Here is a 25,731-nt window from a genome sequence, read left to right on the forward strand (position 1 = left end):
AAGGCCAGCACGTGTAGAAAAAAGGATGGAAAGAAATTAAAAGTAGTCTGATGTATAAGGACAGGCTGTCCGTCTTATTCAACTATGAGCTCCTTTTCAGCAAGCACAAGGTCCACTGTTAGGTGCTAGTTGTTGAGCCAGTAAGCTAGCCGGTCCGTTTGATTAACGTACGACTGCTTAACGGTTCGAAATATGGTTTACACAAAAACGAAGCAGAAATTATTTACGATTACATCTTTTATTACTGATTAATCTCACATATAATTTATCACGGGTTTTATACATACATATTTTGTCTGCATGCAAGTGCATAATCATACAATGGTGTCATAAGGTGCACATGCTGGCTGCACACCGATTCCTTTTAATAAAGAACAGGGGCTCTTCTCCGGTTTAGCCAAAGGTTAGCAACATCCAGGAGCTAACATATTCTGCTCCATAATCCGGCAGCAAACATCCAACGGGATGCTGCTGCTTCCGGCGGCGGAAAAAAATCAGTAGCACATTGTACCACAAGTACACCAGTATGAAACGCATACTGATAGAATTGTCGGCTGTTAAGGCGCATCATCATAGATGCTAGCACAGGTTACGGTGCGGCCACTGTTGCTATAAACAGCCACCTCTGCATCCTCCGGTAACAAACATCCGACCGGCAGTTGAACCGGTCCGCAGCAAAGCAGCAAAGTGTCCACGCGCAGCCCAAACTCGTTTTCACCAAATGTATGCGACATATCATTGACGTATCGTAGAATATAACTGAAACAATTTAAAACAGCAACCAATATAAGCGCTTCATTAGTCTCAAATCATAAAAAAGGTCGAGGAAAATAAACGATCACTTCCCTGCACAATAACAATCCAAATGTAAAATGTAAACAAACATCTCCCCTCCGATTGACAAAACACGCATCGCGTGTGCAATAGACCTGACCATTTTCGAACTGTCAAATCTTTGTTTGGGACTCTATTTTACCTTTTTACCCAAACATGCATCACACCTAACAATGCCCTTTCCCAAGTTGTCTGTTCCCCCTGTTTTCGTAAATGTTTTGGTAAATACATTCGTTAACGAAATATCCTCGAAACGATTTACGAGATTCCAAATTATTTCGAGGATAATTTGTTTTTGTTTTGATTCTGTTTGTTTACATTTTAAATGAACCCTCTGCTCATAAAATGAACCGGAACCATGTTCATCGAATGTAAACAAACAAAACTTCACTATCCTCGAAAACTTTATGCTTCGTTAAAATTTTCGAGGATAGCCATGCAAAATGTAAACAAATTTTCGAGGATAAGTTTTTGTCAATGTATTGTGTCTTGTTGTGTCTCGTCATGTGTGTTCGGGAGTTCCTCTATTCTTGTATTTGCTCTTTTCTCTCCTGATTTTGCTTTGCTTCTCTTCATGTCCGTAGACTCTTCGCGTTGTGTGGTGGTATGTTTGTGTGTAACAACGGAACTTTCGCTGCAAGGTTGGAGGAGGGGGTGGGCGTCGAGTGTGTTGTTTATCAGCTGTGATCTGTGCGTGTGAAACTTTTTCGGTGTGCTGAAACGGGTGAGTAAGAGTAAGATTAGAAACAGAATGCCGTGTGCATGTATACCTCAGCCTGAAGACTGAACCACCAGACTTGCTCAGAGCAGGAATGAAATACACGTAATATAAATTGGAGCGTGGTACGCTTGCGCGTAGCAGATCATGGTGTGGTTAAGAAGAAAAAAAGAAGCAGTGCTACAGTCGTACTAGACTCTGGAATGGGTTGTATCGGTTGAACTTTTCTTATTTTTCAGATTAAAAAATCTGTTTGCTCTACAAAGTCGATGAGTGCATCTTTTCAGGTAAATATAATTATATGCTTTTATCCCAGATATCTGGCTTATAGTTTTTTTTTGCCTTTTAGTTCTGCAGCGCCATGGTGAACGTTGGGAGGTGTTGGCACGGAAGACGGAGCGGGAAAAGGTTCACGACAACTATGCGGTGAGGAGGATATCAACGGATTGTGCATTTACAGTTAGCGGGTGAGCACACGCTGTACCTCGTAGGAGAACCTGGCCATGGGTATCGGAGAATGCATATCGTGCTATATATCGGCTATCGGCTATATAATGGCATATCGGCTATATGCCGGAATCGTGCTTGGCCTTGAACACTGACTCTGCTCGATCACGGGTTCCAAATTGGTCATTACGTTACCGGCGGCTTGCCAGCAATCAGCATTGGGTGTTCTTTTTCCGTTCAGTTCTTCCTACCGTCCTTCTGTGTATAAAGTGCCTTCCATTAACAGTAAGTTTAATCAATCATCATTCTACACAAATTTGTTTGCTTTTATTTAAGATCAATTTTGCATCTTTTAGTCTCCCGACAGCAATGGTTGCTTCTAGCACGGATTATGATGGTGCTGTTGCTGAAGAGGAATGTTGTGTTGCCTGGTTGCACTGGACAGGATGGTTGACACAGTGTAGTCAATCTCCTGTTGGTGTCGATTGTTCCCTTCGAGCCGGAGGCCCATCCCGGCCGCTCAGTGCGATAGTGTTAGGTGCTAGAAATACAAGATGTAAATATAAAATGGTTACTTTAAATGTTAATACAGAAGAGGTGATTATATAGGTTATAGAATTACGGCTTTTACTTACTAACAAAAACATGAACGAGCGAAATGCATCACGTACATATTGCGCAGCTGAACCAGGCAAAGAAAAGCTCCAGTGTCGTCCCCATTTTTGTCCGGGACATGGTCGTCGTGAAGGTTAATGTAGTAACGGTATTTGAAGGCATATCCTGAGCCGATCCCTATGACGATCGAAAGATCCGCAGCATCCTTTCTTATTGACGAAAACATTTCCTGCACAAATTGCTCAAGACAAATCGCACGACTTGAAACCTAATAAAATTTTCCGCAACATTTATTGGCGGAAAAGAGATTTGGATCAACAATCACACAGTGAGTAGAACGAAGACGATCGGCTTCGTTAACCTCTCCGTCTCTTCTAATCAAATCACGCATGAACTCTTACCCCTTCTCCATGAGCAGCCCGACCAAAAATCAGCGATCAAAGATACAGGGCTCGCCTATTCACTTTGCGATGCGAACGGCATATTTTGTACAAAGTGTTTCAATTTGTTATATACATTTTTTCGACAAAACCTACCGTCTTGACAATAAAATCATATCGAAAACCATGTGAAATAAATTGAAGAACTAAAAACACTCTGGGATTGAATGAAAATACTCAAACGAACTGTAAAAACAATAATGACGGTATAATATATACCATTCGTATCGTAAAGTAACGAGACCAACCCTGTACGAGTGCACACATGCCCATACACATATTCACCCAAACAAGGTGAATCTATAGGCGTAAACGAGATGGGTATAATAATAAAAGGAGAGCAAAATGTAAACATTAAGGTCATCATGAACCAAACTCGAGTGTGTGACAAATCATCCATGAGTGCGAACGGAAGAGGTGTATAAATAGAAAGAGAGGGGGATATTTATCCTCGAGAATTTCCCCTTGGGTTGTGAGGTTAAGCGATTCGTGCTCGTATACTTTTACGTTCAACGTGCCGCCCGGGTGATTGAGGTTAAGTTTTGACAGCTTTCTGGCGTCGCTTCTGTTCTTCATCTTCATGAGGATTTTGCCATCCCTCAGCAGCGTCGTTTGTACCGGTTTGCCATTAATGGCAGTCTCGACTGACTTTCGGAATAGAAACGGGTTAAATGTTGCTAACGTTTTCCCCTCTGTGATACTCTCTACCACCATAAATATTTCCTCGTTGTCACACATTTCTTCCAATGCTACTTTCTCCCCTCTCATCTTCCTTTTCCTCTTCCCCATCACTCTATGATCCTCCCCGAGGATCTCATAATATGACCCGGGGGAGCCTCCCCCAGGGTCCACCACCCCCATCCTTAATTACTTATCCTATCCGTATGTCCTTAGCTCGTTTGTCCAAAATCAAGGCGGTTGCTTTTAAATCAATAGCTTTTTGCTTTTTTGTGAATTTAAGGAACAGTCACTTCAGAACGTGCGGGCCACTTGTTCACTTGTCAGAGGTTCACAGTCGAATGCGTACACTAAATGATCGTTCAAATTAAATTAATAATAACGCCTGAGCAGCATTAGGTACATTGCACACCTGCTATTGAGATTGAAAATAATACTTTATTTTTGCTTTCACATTGTCTACGAAAACAAACAGGCAATACAGTAAGTATTAATGAAAAAATAGCGTTTTTAAGCTCACATTTCGAAGCGAAGAATATTGCGATGTGTTTGCTTAAAAATTGAAAATTTGATAAGAAAAACAATTTCCAAATATTTTAAAATATGTGCCCAGTGTGCAGAGGCCTTTGCAACTGTCAAATATGCGTGTTGCACAAATAAATACAAACGTGACAGTTCACCGGGCCACATTGTAGTAAAGACCTGCGAAGACACAGCATCTTCATCCGCTCGAAATGGATTCGCTTCAACTTAAAAAAGAGGTAACAGTTCTTTACCTATCTTTGTTGAGCGACACATTAATTTCAAAAAAACCTTAATGTTTTTCTCTTCTACAGCTAAAAACGCTTCATTCGCTTGTGAAGACAACGCAAAGAAACATCATCCGCAAACTGAAACGCGATAGCAAATTGTGGAGTGCAAAGGTGGCCACCAACAGTTCAAATCTGCGTGCCAAGAGAAAGGCAGAAAAATGCAGCGCCATCGTCACCCATCTGGAAGGGGTTCGTGCTTCGGCGCTGATCGAAGAAGTGTTACGATATGAACCGTTTAAGGATGAAGCGTCGTTGGCAGCAGCGCCCGTTGAGCAACGCAGCATGGCACGTTTTTGGGACGATGCAAAATTAAAACGGCACCTTACGGCTCTCGAAAGCCAATTTGGTCCCGATTCTAAAACGAAAATTATTGCTGCCCTCCCGAAGTATACTGCGTCGTTACGAAGCAAAATCGAATCAAAGAAAACCAAGCTGAAAGCATTGGTAACGAAGAAGCAAACAAAGGAGCGGAAGGCTAAAGCGCTGGAAAGAAGGAACAAAAAGCTGCAGAAAAGGTTGAACCATAAAACTCAACCCAAGCAAGAGCACGGCAGCGTGCAACATCGATCGGAAAGTGTTGAACCGGATTCTGCACAGGAGACGGATGATGAGGAAATAGGTGCGCCGCATTCGTGCGAATCGTACGGTTCCGATGACGATTCGGAAGGGTTGAACGCGGAGGAGCCGGACGAATCCGACGAGGGAGAGGATTCAGAACAGCAAAGTGAGCAAAGCACATCCTCTAGTGAGGATGTGAGCCACTTTGGCGAAGAAGAGGAAGACACCGATTCGTCTGAGGAAGAACAGAAGTATGCACAACCGGTTCGAGAGGTAATAAAAGATGAGCCCATGGACAAGGCAGCCAATTATAAAGCCCCCGAGGAGGAGGATGATGTAGACGGGTACGAGTGGTTAACGGATAGCTTCTTCATCACGGACACGGGCTCACGGTACGTGGCGGTCGCTCCGAAATTGAAGCCACCAACCGACGACGGGAATGATGGGGCAGCAGATGAACCTGAGGAAAGCTGGAAGTTGGTTAATAGGAGAAAACGCCGCGACGCAGAGCGGGAAGGAGCTGATGCACAAGAAGGTACTCACTAAATAGTGGAGAGCGAAAGAGAGAGGTTTTTTTTATATATTTTTTTGTTTTTTTTTTGCAGAGTTAGGTACAACTTCGAATCATGCGAAGCAGCGAAAAGAGAGTGGAGATCAAGTTTCGAATGGTAATTCCTACAGCTATGAGCAGACGCAAGATCTCCACCCGTCGTGGGCTGCGAAGCAAGCGCAGAAAGGCATCAAACCGTTCGCTGGAAAGAAGGTCAGATTTGACGAGGAAGACGACGGTGTTCGCCCTTCGACTTCTGGTCTGAATAGCAATCCACATCCTTCGTGGGCCGCTCAAGGAACGGAGAGAGACATCAAACCTTTCGCTGGGAAGAAGGTTGTGGGCGCCACTGAGGGCGACAATGGAAGCCCTTCGTCTTTTACTGCGAGACCAACTGGGAGCCTCAATCAACAGAGCGATCTTCACCCGTCTTGGGCTGCAAAGCAAGCTCAAAAAGGCATCAAACCGTTCGCTGGAAAGAAGGTCAGATTTGACGAGGAAGACGATGGTGTACGCCCTTCGACTTCTGGCCAGAGCAGCAATCAACATCCTTCGTGGGCCGCTCAAGGAACGGAGAGAGACATCAAACCTTTCGCTGGGAAGAAGGTTGTGGGCGCCACTGAGGGCGACAATGGAAGCCCTTCGTCTTTTACTGCGAGACCTACTGGGGGCCACCATCAACAGAGCGATCTTCACCCGTCTTGGGCTGCAAAGCAAGCGCAGAAAGGCATCAAACCGTTCGCTGGAAAGAAGGTCAGATTTGACGAGGAAGACGATGGTGTTCGCCCTTCGACTTCTGGCCAGAGCAGCAATCCACATCCTTCGTGGGCCGCTCAAGGAACGGAGAGAGACATCAAACCTTTCGCTGGAAAGAAGGTTGTGGTCGCCACTGAGGGCGACAATGGAGGCCCATCATCTTTTACTGCGAGATCAAATGGGGGCCACCATCAACAGAGCGATCTTCACCCGTCTTGGGCTGCAAAGCAAGCGCAGAAAGGCATCAAACCGTTCGCTGGAAAGAAGGTCAGATTTGACGAGGAAGACGACGGTGTTCGCCCTTCGACTTCTGGCCAGAGCAGCAATCAACATCTTTCGTTGGCCGCTCAAGGAACGGAGAGAGACATCAAACCTTTCGCTGGGAAGAAGGTTGTGGGCGCCACTGAGGGCGACACTGGAAGCCCTTCGTCTTTTACTGCGAGACCAATTGGGAGCCACCATCAACAGAGCGATCTTCACCCGTCGTGGGCTGCAAAGCAAGCTCAGAAAGGAATCAAACAATTTACGGGCAAGAAGGTCAGATTTGACGAGGAAGACGACGGTGTTCGCCCTTCGACTTCTGGCCAGAGCAGCAATCCACATCCTTCGTGGGCCGCTCAAGGAACGGAGAGAGACATCAAACCTTTCGCTGGGAAGAAGGTTGTGGGCGCCACTGAGGGCGACAATGGAAGCCCTTCGTCTTTTACTGTGAGATCAAATGGGGGTCACCATCAACAGAGCGATCTTCATCCATCCTGGGCCGCTAAACAAGCTCAGAAAGGCATCAAACAGTTTACGGGCAAGAGGGTTTCATTCGCCATTGAAAATGATGGTGAGCGAGCTTCGTCTTCCAACCAGCAACCGGCAAATAGGTTGGGACCAAACAGCGACATTCATCCATCTTGGGCTGCAAAACAAGCTCAACAGGGAATCAAGCCATTCGCTGGAAAGAAGATCGTTTTCGGCGATGGAAATACGGACGGCTTTGGCAACAGTGACCATCCGATGCAACCAGGCACAAGTTCCCATCCACCGACCGATGTTCATCCTTCGTGGGCCGCAAAGCAAGCGCAAAGAGGTAATCTTCCTTCCGCTGGGAAAAGGGTAAGCTTCCCCACCGCACCAGATGCAACAGCCAGCAACACAGCAGCTGAATTCCGTGCCAGATTGGGGCTGAGCGTTTCGAATACTTCCGTAACCTATCCCAGACGAGTTAAGAGTGCACCGCCGACCATCTCGTCGGATCTCCATCCGTCCTGGGCAGCGAAACAGGCCCAGAGTGGAATTAAGCCGTTCGCGGGTACGAAAATTACTTTCGAGGGCTAAACGATACGCTTTCTACTATATTTGTACGTGCAGTACATTAAACTTAAATAAACCACCGAGAAATCTCGGCTTACAACACATCCGTTTGGTACACGCTGCGTGGCTTCGGTTTGGGTGGAACGGTTCTCAGCTGGGCGTGCAGCTCCATCAGCAAATCGGGCTTTTTGCCGGCAATCCGCTCGAATCGTTTCATCGCAATCGGCAACAATACTTCCGCCATGTACGTTTTGTTCTTCGCCACAAAGTTTAGCTGAAAGAAAGGGTGTAATTCCCCGTTTTACCATCAGACGGGCTCATGTTCCCGCATTCCCACGGCTACTTACGTCCGCATTGAGCGAATTGGGCGGTTTGTTCGAGTGCTGGGAAAGGAACAGCTCACGGATAAGCATCTCCGCCTCGCGTTGCAGCGAATCGTACTTTGCCAGATACGCACAGCTTTCCGTCGTCTGGAGCAGATGGCGACAGAAGCTGACCGTCGCCTGCGTCAGATTGATCCACGTGTCGCCGGTAACGTACGCACGAAAATCGATCCCCAACACATCGAACTCCTTCAGCAGCGTGCGCAGACCCGTTTTCGTTTGCAGATTGTACGGTTGCCACGGATCCTCGGTACGGCCGATCGAATCCACCAACCGGTACCGCGCTTCGTCAAGCAGCTGGCCGAGCGTGCTGCGCAACAGACCCTCCATGTGGTACGAAAGATCGAGCCCGATCTCGCGCAGCTTCAGGCACGGTTCCCGCACACCTTCCACCACCTTCGCCACCGTCTCCAGCTGCGTGTCCTTCGTGAGATAGTGCTTGATGAGCTGCGAGGCAAAGTACTGCAGCTCCATGTTGCACCAAACGATCAGGGCGCTCGTGCAGGAAGCTTTCGTGCTGAATGCGCGCAGAAACTCGCTAGCCACCAGCGCCACATCACAGAAGAAGAGCTCCGATACGGCCAAATTGTTACGGCGAGCCTGTCGCTGCGAGGACCGAATGGCGCTGGTGCAAACACGCAACAGAATGCCGCAAGCTTCGCGTGACTTTTCCATCTCCACCAGCAGCTTCAGCGGGCGGCGGCTTGAGCGTAACGCTGCCTGCAGACTGCGGCTCTGCGAGTTGGACAGCTCGTGCATTAGCACCGAAGCGAGCGACGCTTTGAGCGACTTTATCTTTTCGCCTATTTCGGTCGCGCCGGGGAAGCTGCTGTCCTGGGCAAGATGCTCCTCGCACTTCTGTAGCAGCGCCAAGCAATCCTCGAAATGGCGCTGCGCTATTTCGGCCTGAATTTCTTCCGGTGCGGTCACGAGCCATTCGGGCGGTAGATTTTCCACGATCACTCGCCCCATTTCCGAGGCCGTTGGGCTAAGGGTGAGCAGCTCACTGTCGGTCGATTTTTGCGGTGCCTCAAACTTTAGCGTTGTGGGTGGTTGGGGAGCAGGCGCTTTTTTCGGTTTCTTTAGCTGATGGAATTTGATGGCTAGTTCGAACTTGTCCAGCCACTCCTGCTTGGCGGCCGAGTTGATGCACTGGAACATGCGTGCACCATCGCTGGTAATGACGTTGATCGCGTTTTTGTTCACCCCGTCCAGATCCTTAATGTTTATGACGGCAATCTTCTTCGTTTCGTACTCGGTTTGAAATTCAAGCTTCCTGAAAGCGATTGCAAAGAAGGGGAAGCCGATTAGTGAGCTGGAACTGACTTGAGCAGACACACACTTACTTCTCATTTCGCACTTTGGCCAGCACGAGCACTTCGTTGAACAGAAACAGATGGATACGGCAAATGGGCCGGTAGTCGTTCGAATCCAGCTCGATCAAACCACCCTCGTGGATGAATACCTTATCGTCCAGATTGCCCTTGTACCCTATCAGCGATTCCTTGATCAGCTGTATCGCTTTCCGGTTTTGCTGCTCCTCGTTCACGTTCGGATCGAGGCTTTGCTCTTCGATAATGTTTTTCTGGTCGTCCAGCAACGACTCGTCACGCAGTGTGGTGAGCAAATTGCGCTGCTCGATCAATATGTGCGACAGCTGGTACATTTCCGACTCGAGATCTAGATGAGGGACAGGGGGCAAAAACACAACAGTAAACTAGCTATTTCTTATCAATTCAGTGTGGGCGGAAAAAGGTACTCACGCGAGATTTCCTTTGCCGTCTCGATGAACTGCATGTAATTTTCGTACACATGTTTTTTCAGCGTAGACGATACCGTTTCACTAAGGGTTTGGATTTTTTGCTTCGTTTGCTGCAGTTCCGGACCGCCAACACAATCCTGCACCAGATTTTTCACATCTGTAAACAACACGCAAGCAAGAGAGAGATACGATGGTGTCGTCATCGACAAGCAATTTGGATTGTGATTTACGGTGCTTTGGAACGAATACTCACACTTTTCTGCATTGAAATTATCCTTCTCGAACACGGCCGTACTCGCTTCAGGCATTTTGATAAAGTTTTTTAACTGGTTACACACCAAAAAACAAGAAAATATTCGAACACAGTTAAGCTGACTGGCGATTTGTGGACATTTCTATTCTCTACGCTGCATTTGTTATGACAGTTCGGATGACGATGTTGTAAGCGTTACGTCGCGTAACGCCCAAACAACAGGGTAACGCATGAACTTGCGAAGCCGCGCTATGAGAGAAATAGCAAGGTGCTAAAGCAAAAATAGCGTTAGCAGTAGTGTTAACAATTATGTTTAATATCGTTTTTTTTAAAGAAGAGACGAATGAGAACTCTTAGAACCAAAGCCTCTATAAATAAACAAATAAAAAAATCTTGTTAAAAATGAGAGGATAACTGCTCGCTAATATGTGAAAAGTGAGGCCTACCGGTAGCACCGCACACATTGAGGACGAAGATAAGGAAAAGCTTCTTCTTGAGGGCTCACCCTCAAGCCCTCACTACTCAACACTAGTCCAATGCTAGAGGTTGACTCCTTGGACTACGCCAATTCGACAAATTCCCTTGGAGCAGACTCGTTAAACTAGGCACCTTGGACTATGAACCTTGGAACTATAAGAATAGGCCCGTTGGAACAAACCCTTTGGATAAGGACCCTTGAAGCAGACCTCTTGGAAAAGCCCCTTGAAGCAGAACCCTTGGACTAGGCTTTGGAATATTTCCCTTGAACAAGTCCCCTCGGACTAGGCTCCTTCGACTAGGCCCCTTGGACCCTCTCTTGGACTAGGCCCCTTGAAGCAGACCCTTTGGAGCAAGACCGTTGGAGCAAGCCCCTTGGACATGACTCCCTGATCTCGATCCAAAATAACTGACTTTTTAAACCATTGGCACGCAGTATAACATAGTTATTCAAGTAGTATAGCACAGTTGACTATCGTAGAATACAAACATGATGGCCAGAGGATTTCTCTCTCACGTACCATACGCGCAGAAGCATTTTCCGATACGATTGTGTGTGGACTGGAGCAAGTAGACAGTAATCAATGTCGGAAAATGAGCACCAGCTTTCCGTGATGGATGTTGATGCTCTCGGGCACTCTCTCGACCTGTGTAGTAAACCTTAGGGAAGTTTCAAACAAAAACTGACAACAAAGATGAACCAAGTGGCAGAGACAACCGGATGTTGAACGCAAGCTAGCTTACAGAGAGCGACACAAATGGAATCTGCGATCTCATATGATAACGATAACGATAAAGATACGAGCAGAGTGGGAGAGAGAGTGAGTAGAAAGAGAGTAAAGTAAGAAACCGATATTAAAGGGAAGTGTCAGCAACGTACATGAACGTGACACGGTTCGAAGGAAAACTGCTAAAAGGGTTTTTAAAACAAAAAACTACACCGATTTAAGTTAAGACGATGGTAAAAGGTGCATTTTCTCAATTTCCAGAATGATGTTTTCGTCACGAAAATGGAGGCCATGCTAGGGTAGGATGAAAATATTTGATTGACAGGTTTTTCAGAACGCCTCCCCTAAGTATGACGTCCATAGGATTTGTCTTTGCTTCAATTTATGGACCTGTGATTTTCATCTTCTCTTTTATCTCTCTCTGTCTCTCTCGAGCGCCTATTCGTATTACAGTTCATTTGCTCTCCGTTTAGCCAAGAGACACTGTAGGCATATTTTCGAATTTTCCATCTAGTAATTGAAGGAAACGATATGAAGAGATGAATTTTCCTATCCTTCTATCTCTCTCTCTCGCTCTCCCTCGTTCTCTTCTCTTGTTGGCATAAATTTTCCTACTACCGAATTCCTCTCTCTCTCTCTCTCGCAAGCTTCACAAGTTCCACAGAATCAGCAGAGAATAGGTCACGGATATTTGGTTTCGGGAGCAGCAGCAAAGCTACTCTCCCAACATACGGTAGGTATGGTCGGTCGGTCGGGACGGGTCAGGTCCGGTTGGGTCTCTCGGTTCGCTGCTGGCAAAGGTGGGCTCAGTTTTCAATCTTTTCTCGCACTGTGCCCGTGTGTCAACCGGAGCGACGTCGTCGTAATGGTGACAAACAGGGGGAACAAAATGGAGCAACACTTGCTGTACAAGACGGCGACGGCGGCACCATTCACGGCGACGGCAGCTGAAACCGAACAGCAGTCGGCGGTATCGGCAGCATCCACGGCAGCGCTCACGACGGTGGCTTCCGGATCGACGGCAAATCTGCTGATGCTGCTGGTGCTGGCCCTGGTCCCATCAGTTACGGCCTAAAACTCTTCACCGCTTCTTCACCCCGTGCCAGCCAAACGGAAGGGACGACGACGGGGACGACGGGGACGACGGTGTATGTGTGTGCGTGTATTATGTGTGTGGGAATATAAAATGCCGTAAATTGTGTGTATGATCTTTTTGATCATTTAGATTTTTTTTTTTGGTGAGGGAAAACCTACTCCACCCCACCTTCACGCTCGGTGAAAACGTTTCAGCGAGCCCCCTCGCTAACCCCCTCTTGCGCTCCCCAGCCGTTAAGGATACTCGAACGACCGAAGAAGTATCCAACGAGAGTCTGTGTGTACATGTGAATGTGCGTGTGTGTCTGGTATGTGTGTGTGTGCAAGGAAAAATCGGAAAAATCACAGTGACACAGTGCAAACACGGTTGTGGACCGTTTCGGAGAGAGTCCATTAGAAAAAGATGGTGGATAAAAAAGGTGGATGCAAAATCCTGTTTCAGCCCCATTTGCGAAACAGGTGAATTTGATGTATCTCTTTGACCCCGTTGAGGTGACCGTACGAGGGCACACACGACACGATTGCGTAGCCGTGTGCGTGTGTGTGTGCGCGCGCGCTCGCGTCCGCTCGCTTGTATGTGTTCGTGTCCGCACGGTTACGTTATTCAACGCTCTGCCGTGTGTGTGTGTGAGTGCGTGTGCCAGTGTGAATGTGTGGGGCTGAGCATTTGGAAAGGAAAAACAGGGAGTAAAAGAAAGTGACCATGATGCTGCTGCTGCTGCTGCTGCCTCTGATGAGTGTGTGTGTGTGTGCGTGCGTGCGCCCGTTCTCAGATTAGATGTTCATTGTGTGTAGTTGTATGTGTGCGCGTGAAGGAAAAAGAGCGAGAGAGTGAGAAAAAGAGAGGAAAAATGAAATGTTTCAATGCTTTGCATGCGTGAAAAACCTCACAACCAGGATGGGCGAGAACCTCGCAGTTGGATAGCCTACTAAGATCCAATGGGTTCCTTCTGGATTTTTTGTTGCTTAATTCTTATTAATCTGATGCCCGTGTTTTGTTATTTCACAACTCCATACAATCACGTTTCATGCACGATGTAGCAGGTGGGAATATGAGGCTTTCCCCACCCACCCATCCTCCTCCCCCTAAAACACAACCAACGGTGTGCGTTTTGTGCGTTAATATTGTGTCCAGGAGAGAAGCTGGAACAAAATGGAAATGAAAGGAAAACTCAAAATCAAATGTTCTGTAAAAGAAATCCCGTGTGAGAAAATGTAGCTCGTGTGTGAGATTGAGATACACGCACACGCACACACCTTCTAATCCTGTCTCGCCTAGCGATCCGTAAATTTGAAACAGGAACAAAAAAACATGATAACATGATCGAAGTAGTCGCCGTAGTGACGTAGTGACGATCATCGAACAGGAGATTCCCTGCGGTGCGCTCACCAACACAGCCACATTTGTAGGCACACGGACAACGGACAGTGTTTCGCGCTGTGAAGTTGTTCGTTCGTTGTTGAAAGTGTAGTGTGGAAATTATGAACCTTGACCGTGGAGAGCGCACGGGAAAGCGGATGGGATGAGAGTACCACCAAAGTACCAAAGCTCTCGTCAGTCAGTGCTGCTCAGAAAATTGCCAACAGTCTGTGTCTCAAATCAATTATGGTCAAAATAGATTCTGGAAGTACTAGCTTCCGTCCAGGACTCAATTTTTATCTCCTACAAGCTCCTTGGAGTATTCTAGAGTTATTCTAGAGGTCTTGTTGATCACAACTTCTGGGCATCTTTCGGTGCCCCATTGCACCTTGTTATCCAGCAAAGAAATCAATGCTTGGAAAGCAACCTCGGAATGGCTTTTTTTTGCTTGCTAGCTTGCTTGCTGCTCCCCCAAAAGCTGCGCTACCAAATGCATGCGTGCGCCTGCGTGTGTACATGTGTGCGTACGCGTCCCGTGTGTACCATACTTTTCATCTCGGTGGAGGTTTTTTTTACTCCCTGCTTTCTTTTTTCCGTTCCTCTTTCTGTCCTCATCTCAGGCTGCTCCACGTCCGAGCGTACGGTGTGAAGAGATTCCGTTTTTCCATTCCGACGGAGAGACGGACGACGTGCGCGCGCGCGCATACGTACACAACATACACAGAGAGATATAGGCGATATGGACTCGCAGTTTTTCCTACGTTTCATTCGTTTGAATTGAAGGTGTTGCGTTTGTGTGTCTGTGAGCTTGTTCTGGGTGTGTTTGTGCATACCGTCCGTCAGCTTGCACGTGAATAGCTGACACAAGCAACCGATCAATGGAATGAGTGACCGTGTTTGCTACTTCACTAGCATCCCCATCATACAAGTGTGTGTGTGTGTGATATTTTTGTATGCCATATAGAAAAAAAAATTGAATTTATCACATTCATCGGAATTCATTTTTGGCCTCGAAAATTAAGAAACACACACACTAAGACTGCCACATGACCGAGGAAAAAAATAGATCTTATCCAGTGGCCACCCTACAACTACCGTCGATCGTTATTTCCGCTCACGACGAAAATACATTTCCTTACGCACGCACACACACACACACCAGTTGAGAGGAAATCTTAACGGTGAGAAAAACTGTGCGTAGTGAAGAGCTGTGTGTGAGACCGCCATTATTAGAATGAAAAGAGCGCACAGGGGGAGCGTAAGAAGGGGGGCCAGCCAGCCAGCCAGTGTGGGCGAAAATACGGATGTTGCTGGTTTACTCGTCAGAAAAATCTGTCCTACTCGGAGCTGTCTGTGTATATGTTTGAGTGTGTTTGTTTGTTTGCGTGTGTATGTGTGTGTGTGTGCGTCTTTGCTGATCTTGGACTGGTGAAGTTTACACCAGCAGCAAATCACCAACAGTGCCGTGAAGCAAAAAAATCGACAGAAGATCGAAAATCCTCATCGGGTTTTCTTCGTGCTCGCAATGAGCAGGTAGTGAATGAGATGAGTGTGATGAGGCCATAGCAAGTGAAGAATCTAGTAGTTGTTCTATTGTTTTGGAACAACAGTTTCGTGCTGATTCCGTTAAACTAAGGGGCGATTATTAGTGATACATTACCTATATATCGTATTGTGTGATGGAAAATATTCACCAGAAAGAGTTGTGTGTGTCAGCGTGTGAAAAAAGTGGCAAATCCTCTGGAAATAGAGGATCAGCTCTCTGTGTGACCCCTAGCTCCAAATTCTAGTGCATAATTTAAACGTGTTTTTTGTGTATTTCTGTGTTACAGTTACGGTACAATGGAACGCGCAGAGATAAAATAATTAAAACAAACAGGTGCGCGAAAACAGGAAGTGCAAATTTTCGTGTGTGTCCCCGAGGGTCACAATTAGCAGCTTAAGGCAATGAAAGAGAAAGCAACCCAGTTGTGTGCCGTAGTGGATTGGAGTAATGAAACAAGTACACGATAGAGATAAGAATAACTCTACCATAACGAAGAACACCGAAAAGCGCTGGTAGTAAAGGTGAGATAAGTGAGTGTGTGGTGTGGCTAAAGTGTGAACCAGGCATAGTTACATAGAAGCACAGTCGACAGGATCGACGAATCGAAAGGATCCGTTCGAAAAAACCTGTTCCATCCTCGAAAGCCTGTGGTGTGGTACGGGGAGTAACAGTCAGGTGAGGTGAGGTGCAGTGCAGTGTGGATGGTCTTATTGCAACCGAGGTGCAACAGTTTGACCGGTGCAGTTCCGTAGCAAAACAGCTCGTTTTGCTCGTCCCCCACCTCCGGCCGCCAGACACAAGGCTCGGCAACAAACCCCCGACAACACCGGACCTCACGCCGACCGGAAAACAAACGGGGGAAAACTGGCACTAGGGTTCTAGTTTGAACCGTTCCCGGTGTTGGCGAGTCAGTTGTCAGAGTTCCCTGTTTGGTGGTGGTGGTGGAGGTTGAATTCCAGCGTGCGGAAGTACTTCCGGTTCACACCGCAATTTGCCAAGCATCAGCGACGCCCGGATGGCCCACGTATCGGAGCCGTTGCTGCACTAACTTGGTACCACCGATCCGAACCTGGGGCGAGGGCAATTTTGTAACCGTTCGGGTGTATTCCGTTCCGCGTGTGTCTATCTATCTGGGCGTGTGTGTAGTAACGTAAGTAGATGATGGTGCCGTCACGATCTGACGCATACCGTGCGCCTGGTTTCGAGCTCGATCTGACAGCAGTGAAACCATAAAGTACGGAGGCACACACACACACACTCGCCCTCATTGGGAACCCGGATACGGAAACCGAAGGAAACCGATCGAAGCGAAACTAGTGTTTTGCGAACTAGCAGCAGCAGCAAGAAAGGAGAACGAAGAGAATTTACTGCAACACTCATTCTAACCCGATTGTGGAACCAGGAACCCGGAACCAACAGAACGCAGCCACGATAAACGTCACCCAGCCTCACCAACCTCCCCCCTCCAGTGTCGCCAACCAGCTGTTGGTGTGCAGCATCAAGCCAGCTATCGGCCACCGTCTGGTAACGGTGTCCTAACCGTTGTCATTGGCTCGCCATCCTTCCTCCCCGCTGGGAACCCGGTTCGTCCAATCGACGGGCAACCCAAAGCCAACCACCAACCACCATATCGCAATCATTGAGCTATAGGGAAACAAAATGGCGGGTGGTGAGCATACATTCGGTAGAAAGACATTTCACAAGCCAACCTATTGCCATCACTGTTCGGATCTGCTGTGGGGGCTCATCGGACAAGGATACATCTGTGAAGGTGCGTGTTGATTCTGAGCTTTACTGATCTCTCTTTTGCCTCCAGCCAATTTCCCTTCCTCCATCCTCTTTTGATGCTTCTCGTACCCTGGTAGCAGCATCACAAATATTCTCTTTCGTTTGGTTGTTATCACTTTCGCTCTTGCTTACTGCCGTTGCTGTGCGTGTGTGTGCGTTTATGCATGTCTCTCTCTATCTCTCTCTCTCTTTCTTCTGTTGGTTTACGATGACTGTCTACTTAAGGAGAGTTTGCTCCACTTTTGGTGGGTCTCTCTAGGAGATTATTTTTTTCTTTCTTTTGCGTGATCAAGCGCTTCAACAATTATACTTCTGTTTTTTCGCTGTTCACTCACAGTAACGACTGAGGCTATAATCATAAGGCTAGCCGATCTTTAGCACTTGATTTTTTTAAATTTAAATTTATTTGAGAACTGAACAAATCTCATTCTATGTAACACTCAGTATGAGCATTCTATCATGTGGTACTCCAGATCTGCTCTTAGTAAGCACATGCAACACAACGAATCTGATAACTTATGAAACATTCGAATCCAATTGTGGACAAGTGTACATGTTTCTTGAACCATACTATCCAAATCGAGTGAAAATTAATAGAACACGTGTTTTATCATCAACAACCAGGCGTCTCCATCATTGATTTAGTTCGGATTTTTCTTTTCTCTAAATTGCTTCAACTGGTGAAATGGTAAAGAAATTTGATTATTTATGTTCTTACTCACAACAAAAATCGTTTTGGATCAGCTTTTCAATAAAGAGAAACAATCAATATTCATCAAATTTTACTACAGACAAAAAACTAATCGAATTAACTAAGATATTCCCAATACTACAAGGTTTTTCGTGCTGCCGTACATGACTAGTGCAACTGTTTTGATTCGCCAGTAATGTAACAAACACCCCGTTCTTTTTTTTTTTTGCTCCGTACCATTACGAACCAACTCAAAATACAGTAGATTACCATAGTGGCCGACGATTCTAATCCAGATTCGATTCAACATTGCAACCCGTACAGCTCAAACCGCTGGCGTAGCTGTTTGTGAACACATTAGCAGGGTAAATCGATGAAGGGCTTTTCATGCGTCATCAATGTTTCATTGCCACCAAGCACACACGCGTTTCGAGGTGTGAAGGGGGGGCTGTGCTTCGTTTAAATTTTGCACCCAAAAACTTTCCCGGCAATCCATGGGCACGTCCGGGTATGGGCGGGTGCGTCTGTAGGGGAACGGTAGAAAATAGATTCAATGCTGAACACATCATATATACCCACTGACTAACATAAACATCGGTGAGCACGCTGCACATGTTTACGTGCGATATTTTTCATCCAACTTCACCGTGGTACATTTTTGAAACTACTCATGGTTACTTTCATTCGCTGGAAATGCTTATCCAGTACTTGAAAATTGTGGGCAAGTGCGTGAGATAGCATGGGTAGTTTTTCTTTTTATTCTTTTGCTGTTTTAATCGGATGAATCAACTATGATAAGTATAGGTGAACACGTGTTTTATCATAAACAACCATGCGCCTCCATTGAACATTCAGATCGCATTTTTTCATTTCACAACCATTTACTTTCAAATTCAATTGGATTTTAAATTGTGTTAGGCTTCAGAAAGCATATTTTGTCTGATCAATCAAATAAGACATGCTTAGACCCCTTTCCAAACAAGTAAATTCGATAAAAATCATTATTGTAAAACACCAGGCGCCTCCATGTATGAAGAGAGTTTAAATACTTACGATTATCCATAAAACAATAGTCTTTCGCATTGATTTTTTCTTTTTTTGAATTAAAACACGTCTTTTTATTTTTTAACTTGGGTTATTTATTATCTAAATTTTAAAACATGGCTTTTTTATCTTCTACTTAGATTACATCTTTTCTAAATTTTGAAAGTATTAATCATGAAAATTATTAAAATTTTAGATAATCATTTGTTGAAATAAGGTGTACCTAGTTTCTGTGTTGTCGACCTGCACTTTGTAGTGTAAACCCAATTTTCTGCTATCACTTACACACTACAGTTCTTCCCTCAGTTAGTCTTTCTCTGCCATGTATCGGAGCTACCACTTTACGGTGAGTCACTCATTGATCCAGCACTCGTCGAGAGAGCAAATGAGTGACATACAATCGACACTTGTGCTGGCCTCGCACCAGCTTGCTCTAATCATTCCATAGTCAACCATTTGCTCAGCTTGGTGCTATTGATTGATGAACACTCGACCCATTGCACCTTCAATGGAATCAATGCGATGGCAGTACGTTTCTTTTAAAGCTACCTTTCCCTTTTCACTGTTTTCCTTTAAAATATGTCAAAACAAATTTAACCCCAAACCAGACAAATGACTCAATTACTTATATTCTATATGTTCTTTCTCCTTTGCTCTCTCCCTCTCTCGTTTCAGTGTGCAACTTTATCGTACATGAAAAGTGCGTTACCAACATCGTGACACCGTGCACGGGCATCGCACCCTACCTTATCCGGAACCCGGTGGCACACTGTTGGTCGGAACCTTCGCACCACAAGCGCAAGTTTTGTTCCGTTTGTCGTAAGCGATTAGATGAAACTCCCGCCGTTCACTGCTTGAGTAAGTAACTAACCCCCGTTTTTTGCCCTGTGTGTGTGTTTTGCTGTTGTTTTTGTTCTGCCCACAAACGACCGACCCTACTTCAGCACCCGGGTTCTTTGTTTCCTGTACAAGCTGTACAGTGCTGCACAAATCAGGGAGCGATGCAGTGCGCGTTGCTATGGTTATTTCTGGAATCACATTCAGCCATTTTGTGCTGGTTTTGCCGTTCTCAAGGCTGTTTCCTGGGCTGGGCAGGGCAGATCAAAATGCTGGCGGTTTCTTTGCTCTTGGCTTGGTTTCAAATTAATCATTTAATTATTCAAATTAAACTGAGCTATTTGTTAATATAAATATTCGCTACCGTTCCACAGTATGTGAGTACTTCGCACATGTCGAATGCCAGGATTTTGCCATCCCCGACTGTAAGGAGAATGCAACCTACGTTCCGGGCAAGGAATTGGGCCACGTCAAACATCAGCATCACTGGCGCGAAGGCAACCTGCCACAGTCGTCCAAGTGTGCGTACTGCAAGAAGACGTGCTGGTCTTACGAATGCCTTACAGGTAGGTGATGGGCTTCTTCGCCCTGTTTTCCATTCCCCTCTACAGCTTCAAACTGGAGTTGCCCTACAAGTAACGCTTCGTACGCTTCTATACGACCAAATGTAGGTTATCGTTGCGAATGGTGTGGCACCACTACCCACGGCGGATGCAGAAACAACATCCCGGCCGAATGTACGTTCGGCACGCTGCAACCCATCTACCTGCCACCGCACGCCGTCTCCATACCCCGGACGGAGGTGCCGATGGAGGCAATCATCGGTGTGCAGAATCGCAACAAAGGAACACCGGGCATACAGCGTGACTATTCCTGTCGTAAGTGTCATGGTTGGGTTCTCCCTTGTCGATTTTGTATCCCATCATGTTTCTGTTCATTAATTGTATCACACACACACACACAAACAGCAAGCAAATCAGTAAAACATTGGCCAATTGGGGTTTAAAAATGGTTAAGAGCAGTAGCAGAAGGTTCATTCAAGCTTCACTCTTTATCCAAAACGGCAATAGCAAAGGCTGTGTGTATTTGTGCGACGTACATGTTTCTGTTTCATGCATTTGGTGTCGATGTTGCAATCGAAATTTCCCACTGTACTACACTGTTCTTTCATTATTTCCCCGTTTTCTTTCCATCTTTTATTCTTTTTCTTTCTTTTTCTTCACACCTTTTTTTACTGCTGTGTTCACTGTGTCATGGCTAATCAAAATTTTGTGCAAAAAAAACCCTGCGTTCACGTCGTTTGCCCTGCTCACATGTGCTCCATTATTAAATCGTCATCTCACTGCTCACGGTATCTATCTCCTTTCCGACCGCTTCAAACCACCAACGTTGTTCCCCTGTTGTTTTTTTTTTGTTGGTTTGCTTTGCCCCTCTTACCCTCTCTGCCCCTCCTGCCGGTTGCCTAACACTTGAATCGAATTCGAATCCTCCACCGACGACCATACGTGACACCGTACGTGAAACAATGATCGCATACATCCGGCGCGTGACACGTCCGTAGCGGAACTGTGGACAATCGGCCTGTATCAGGACGAACCAGCACACAGCCAGCAGGAGCAAGACTGCACCGAAAGTACCGAGCTGCTGCTCCGGAGCGTGCAGCAGGAAGAGCAAAAGTGTCGAACCGTACCACTGTCACCCGTTAGCTTCACCTTCTACGATGACGATGACAGTGTTTCCAGTGCGATTGGATCGATGGCGGTGGAAAAGGACGACAAGCCGAAACGGAAACCCAACGAGCAGCAGCAGCAGCAGCAGCAACAGCAGCAACAATACCACAGCGATAACAGTTTGCTGCTGCAAACCGAGGACGATTGGCCGATGCGACCAACGCGCAGCCGGAACCTTATCCATCCCGCACTGAGGCGCACGAAAGCTACCAATGCTGGGCCACCGACCGATACGCTGGTGACGCGCAGCCGTTCCTTTCAGGATCAAACCAACAGCATTCCAAAACGGTTCGTCAAATCGGCCGCCTACTATAGCCCCCGGTTTTTGGCCCGCTTTCGCAAGAAGCACCAGGCGCCTCCATCGATAGTGCGAAGATCGCCTTCGCCGCTGGAGGCACGGCAGCAGGGGCATAACGGAAGCGAACTTCCGAAGCTGATGCTGCTCGTGCACGGTACCAGCGAACCATCGACGATGGCCCCGATACGTACCGCACTCGCTCCTGTGTTAGTGCATTCACCATCCGGTTCGTTGACGTCATCGTCCGTTTGCACCACGGCCGGACCCGTTTGTGGCGTAAACGGGACGGACGGTGAGCACCACGGTACGGGCGTGGAACGGTCTTCCTCGTTCGACTGTGCAACGGCACCAACCGCCGCAGCAGCGGCAACAGCATCTGTGCGAAATTTCGGTCACCATCTAACGGTGGCGTCAGCGAACGAACTGCTTACCTGCGTTGAACCGAGACGGGTTGTGTCGTACGATGACGTCAGCGGGTTCAGCTTCATCGACGACGACGACGACGACGACGATGGTGCTTCCTTCGAACCGAACGGTGGGGCTGGCGTCAATGCATTCGCAAGGGTGGCCCCCATGAACGAAACCACCATTGCCAGCAGCAACAGTGCGACGGCCGGAAGAAGAAGCGATACCGTCGATGTGGGTCGGCCGCCACCGAGCGTAATGGTGGACGGTGTGGCAGACGATCGTGGCACCGTTTCCCATCCAACGGCGCACCATTTGCTCGAGCGTATCTATCGCCAGATGCGCAAGTGTTCGATGGGCTGGAGCAAAACTGGCTGCCGTGTACGGAGAGGTGCGATTTCTTTTATTTTCTGTTCCTTCTTTTGTGTTCTGTTTGAGTTTTGAGTTTGCTTTTACGTTTTTGTAGTTTAGTTATACCGTTATTTTCTTTTCTTTTTATTTTGTATGCTGATTTTTTTTAGTTTAATTTGATTTTTTTTTCTTAAGATAACAACAGCGATTTTCTCGTTTATGTTTGCACAATCACCGTTTGGCACCACGAAAGTCGACGCATCTGCTCTATCTATATATATATATATATGTGTGTGTGTGGGTGTGTGTTCATTGTAGCCGTTTGCTTTGAAATGTGTTGCCTTCTACTAACACTAAAACAAAAACCTACCTGATGTGTGCCAACCTTCTGGCCTTCTGGCAGCGTGATGAGCGCTGCACCATCATCATCAACCCGCAAAGACAGGAGGCAAACCACAAGAGTCACATGAAAAACTTCCTTTTCTCCCCCCCACTCGAATCGCACCGACACAACGCCATAACGAGGGGAGGGGAATCAGAAAATGCAACAGGATGGCACCCCCCCCCCCTCCCCCCAGCAAACACTGCACGAAATGCATCACTCAAAAATGCGCGTGACGAATGCAACCGGGGCACTGGATGGTGAGCCACAAGTGATCCTGTGCACAAAACGGATCCCATACAAACGGAACGGAATGAGAGAGCGTGTTAGAACGAAAGAGAGCGATCGAACGTGAAGAGTGACGGCGAAAGAAGCAACAAAAACGCGTGTACACACATACAGTAAAGGTGTGTGTGTGTGTTTGGTTGTGTTTTTAGTGCACTGGTGTGAGAGCAGCGGTCGATCCTGGTTATGAGAGGCCACCAGACCACCACAACACCTACCAACCCGGCGGTTCCGGATTTTCCCTCGTGTCGTGTTGCGTTGTTAATTTCGTGCGAAAATCGATAAAGTTAAGGCATCCCGATTTTTTTGTTAACCGAAACGCTCCCTGACATTTTCCCGAAACAGAAAAAAAACTCGAGAGCTGGGAAATGCGTGTGGCTTTTCTTTTGTTTCCGACCACTAGCGGGGATGAAGGTTCTCGACAACCGTGACACCGGTCTAGAGGACTCAGCGCCTCTAACACCAGGAACGGAACTGCATGTTAAGAGGTGTTGCTCTGCTGGAATGGACTAAGTGTTTCATTTAATAGCTTAACGTGCCCCACAATTGCAAGCTGCTCGGCTGTCCGGGCTGTGTGGTTGCAGAGTTGGAAGAAAAAACTTTCTCAAAAAAATGTATTGGCAATTTTTTGCATTAAACCCACAACAAGTCTTGCAGCCATTCGCCGGAACAGTTTGATTGTTTTGTTTTCCCATGATGTTCTTCTATTTATTATAAGCGACACTCATGTAGCAAATGGTACATTTATACCAATCTCTCTCTCTCTATCTCTCTCTCTTTTCTGTTTTTTTTCTCTTCTTCTTCTTCTTAACCTCTATGCATCTTTACGTTGCTTGTATACACTCCAACAATCACATCGGATACTTCCCATGCGGTCGGGACGGTTGGGACGCACGGCACCGCATTTCGCTCGCCCCACTTCTACCCCACCGCATCTCATACACCATCGTGCCCCTCCTACAAAACCACCACCACCCATGCAGCTCGCAGCATCTCCGAGGAGATAACGGCGGAGAACCGCTACCGAGACGATGAGTACGTACCAAGAGGCGAGAGCAGCGGATCCGGTACTCACTCGAAGCCAGATTCTGCGCATAAGCCCGATAAAGATAAGGATAAGAAAGATAAGGACAAGGAGGAGCGCGATGAAGGTACGTGTGCATGTGTGTGTGTGCGTGTGTGTGAGAGAGAGTGCGAGTGAGCTGCTCGTTAAACTTCCCATTGTTCGCGTGTGTGACCGGAAACGGTGTGCCCGTGCGACCGGAGCGACGATGTCTATTTTAACTCGCAGCCTCCGAAACACAGACTCGAACGCTCGGGATGTGATGATGCATCCCGATGGTGACAAATGGCGATTGACCCAGTACCGTATCCTTGCACTCCACTTGCAGAAACAATCAAGGTATTCGACGGAAACTGTTCATATCGAAGAAGAATTTTCAGAGCCATTAATGTACCTAGAACATGCTCGTTGGAACAACTGTTGACCACCGCCTTGAGGGCCTTCCACATAGCCAGGGATCCAAATGTATGTGCCGTGCGTTTATTTTGACGATCGACCGTAAGCAAACCCACTAACGATTCCCCTTGCTTGTAGCTATTTTTTCTCACTGATGTCTACGGGGACGAGGTCAGATTGCAGGATCCGAATCCAGTACCAGGCCTACACCGTGTAGAGGGCAAAAGACCAGCTATATACTTAAGATTTCGGTACGTCTTGATGCAGCAGCAGGTGGCAGTTTGGCCGTTCGATTAATCTACTTCCGTGCTTCCACTTTCAGTGATAAGGAGAATGATCACGGCTTTGTACGAGTCTATCCGGGTAAGCTGCAGGTAGAGAACGCTTACGTTATCATACCGGTGGACAACGATACCACCGTCAAGGATCTGATTTGCGAATCGCTGAAAAAGTTCGGCCTGCAGAGCCACCAGATCGAGGACTACCGCTGCTCGGAGATACTGCTCGACCGGGGCGTCACCGAGCGCGTCCTGTCCTGGAACGAGCGGCCGTGGGAAATTATGAAGCAGCTCGGGAAGGACTCGATACGGCAGATGGAGCTGATGCGGTTCTACCTGCAGCTGAAGCAGGACCCGCACGGTCCGAACCTGGCCCTGTTTGTCGGCAATCTGCCGCCCGGTTTGTCGCAGCGCAACTACGAGCACATACTGACGGAATTCTTGGGCTTCGAGAACAAGTTCAGCAGCATCGGTCCCATCTACTACGAGTACGGTTCGCTAGTGATAACCTACGAAAATGCATCCAAAGCTGTAAGTTGTGAGGCCGAATTTGCTCCGTTACAGGGTTCTGTGTATATGAGGTGTGCTTTCTTCCACTAACAGGTACGTGCATTCCAAGCTCTGCGAGAGTCCAAGTATGAGGAGAAACATTTGCTCGTGCTGCTTTTGCCGAACATCGAGCCGAGCATGGTGCCGGGCGGTGTCCAACCGTTGCTGGTGTTTGTCAATGTCAAGTCCGGAGGATGCCAGGGTCTAGAGCTTATTAGTAGTTTTCGTAAATTATTAAATCCATATCAAGTGTTTGATTTGGATAACGGTGGACCACTGCCTGGGTATGTGGCTGCAAGCCCAAGAGTCCTCAAAGTTCC

General features: G+C 47.0%; 3 protein-coding genes and 2 long non-coding RNA genes across 11 annotated transcripts in view; 3 read left to right on the top strand and 2 right to left on the bottom strand.

Annotated features, from left to right (window-relative positions):
* The first annotated feature begins 1,016 nt into the window (after positions 1–1,016).
* LOC118505321 lies at positions 1,017–2,617 on the top strand. 3 transcript variants are annotated; one of them, XR_004905410.1, is made up of 4 exons: positions 1,017–1,055; positions 1,419–1,839; positions 1,902–2,284; positions 2,356–2,617. It is a non-coding gene; the product is annotated as an uncharacterized LOC118505321 (long non-coding RNA). The 3 variants fall into 3 exon arrangements; XR_004905411.1 differs by lacking the exon at positions 1,017–1,055 and having other exon boundaries at positions 1,311–1,558; positions 1,792–1,839; XR_004905409.1 differs by lacking the exon at positions 1,017–1,055 and having other exon boundaries at positions 1,313–1,839.
* On the bottom strand, positions 2,299–4,086 carry LOC118505322. Of its 2 annotated transcripts, XR_004905413.1 has the most exons (3): positions 3,016–4,086; positions 2,635–2,882; positions 2,299–2,540 (listed from the first exon to the last, which is right to left on the bottom strand). It is a non-coding gene; the product is annotated as an uncharacterized LOC118505322 (long non-coding RNA). The 2 variants fall into 2 exon arrangements; XR_004905412.1 differs by having other exon boundaries at positions 2,635–4,086.
* A 248-nt stretch (positions 4,087–4,334) lies between these two features.
* LOC118505317 lies at positions 4,335–7,814 on the top strand. The gene is made up of 3 exons (XM_036040961.1): positions 4,335–4,493; positions 4,569–5,637; positions 5,708–7,814. Exons 1-3 carry the CDS (start codon positions 4,467–4,469, stop codon positions 7,732–7,734), a joined length of 3,123 nt encoding a protein of 1,040 aa, XP_035896854.1. The 5' UTR covers positions 4,335–4,466; the 3' UTR covers positions 7,735–7,814.
* LOC118505318 (exocyst complex component 8) lies at positions 7,732–10,275 on the bottom strand. The gene is made up of 5 exons (XM_036040962.1): positions 10,109–10,275; positions 9,857–10,012; positions 9,440–9,773; positions 8,058–9,369; positions 7,732–7,984 (listed from the first exon to the last, which is right to left on the bottom strand). The coding sequence occupies exons 1-5, from the start codon at positions 10,161–10,163 to the stop codon at positions 7,805–7,807; spliced, it is 2,037 nt and encodes a 678-aa protein (XP_035896855.1). The 5' UTR covers positions 10,164–10,275; the 3' UTR covers positions 7,732–7,804.
* Positions 10,276–12,127: 1,852 nt separating this feature from the next.
* Positions 12,128–25,731, top strand: part of LOC118506354 (diacylglycerol kinase theta) — a 29,095-nt gene continuing 15,491 nt past the window's right edge. For 3 of the 4 annotated variants that reach the window (XM_036043359.1, XM_036043360.1, XM_036043362.1), the window contains exons 1-11: positions 12,128–12,469; positions 15,601–17,085; positions 19,513–19,695; positions 20,049–20,240; positions 20,346–20,552; positions 21,236–22,498; positions 24,109–24,276; positions 24,517–24,653; positions 24,723–24,835; positions 24,907–25,393; positions 25,466–25,695. In XM_036043359.1, coding sequence (XP_035899252.1) covers positions 16,974–17,085; positions 19,513–19,695; positions 20,049–20,240; positions 20,346–20,552; positions 21,236–22,498; positions 24,109–24,276; positions 24,517–24,653; positions 24,723–24,835; positions 24,907–25,393; positions 25,466–25,695 — 3,092 coding nt within the window. In that variant the 5' untranslated portion in view covers positions 12,128–12,469; positions 15,601–16,973. The remainder of the gene's footprint in view (positions 12,470–15,600; positions 17,086–19,512; positions 19,696–20,048; positions 20,241–20,345; positions 20,553–21,235; positions 22,499–24,108; positions 24,277–24,516; positions 24,654–24,722; positions 24,836–24,906; positions 25,394–25,465; positions 25,696–25,731) is intronic. The other variant, XM_036043363.1, reaches the window with a different exon arrangement.

The sequence above is a fragment of the Anopheles stephensi genome, chromosome 2, assembly GCF_013141755.1.
Source record: "Anopheles stephensi strain Indian chromosome 2, UCI_ANSTEP_V1.0, whole genome shotgun sequence".
In the NCBI taxonomy this organism is placed as follows: Eukaryota; Metazoa; Arthropoda; class Insecta; order Diptera; family Culicidae; genus Anopheles; species Anopheles stephensi.

What these genes read in the sequence shown, in the direction of transcription:
- LOC118505318 (XM_036040962.1), bottom strand. Translation starts at nt 10,163, where the DNA reads ATGCCTGAAGCGAGTACGGCCGTGTTCGAGAAGGATAATTTCAATGCA. An exon ending in GCCAAAGTGCGAAATGAGAA is followed by an intron (nt 9,370 to 9,439) that starts GTAAGTGTGTGT and finishes AATCGCTTTCAG; the next exon opens with GAAGCTTGAATTTCAAACCG. An exon ending in CCAATTCGCTCAATGCGGAC is followed by an intron (nt 7,985 to 8,057) that starts GTAAGTAGCCGT and finishes CCTTTCTTTCAG; the next exon opens with CTAAACTTTGTGGCGAAGAA.
- LOC118505317 (XM_036040961.1), top strand. Translation starts at nt 4,467, where the DNA reads ATGGATTCGCTTCAACTTAAAAAAGAG. An exon ending in CGCTTCAACTTAAAAAAGAG is followed by an intron (nt 4,494 to 4,568) that starts GTAACAGTTCTT and finishes TCTCTTCTACAG; the next exon opens with CTAAAAACGCTTCATTCGCT. An exon ending in AGGAGCTGATGCACAAGAAG is followed by an intron (nt 5,638 to 5,707) that starts GTACTCACTAAA and finishes TTTTTTTTGCAG; the next exon opens with AGTTAGGTACAACTTCGAAT.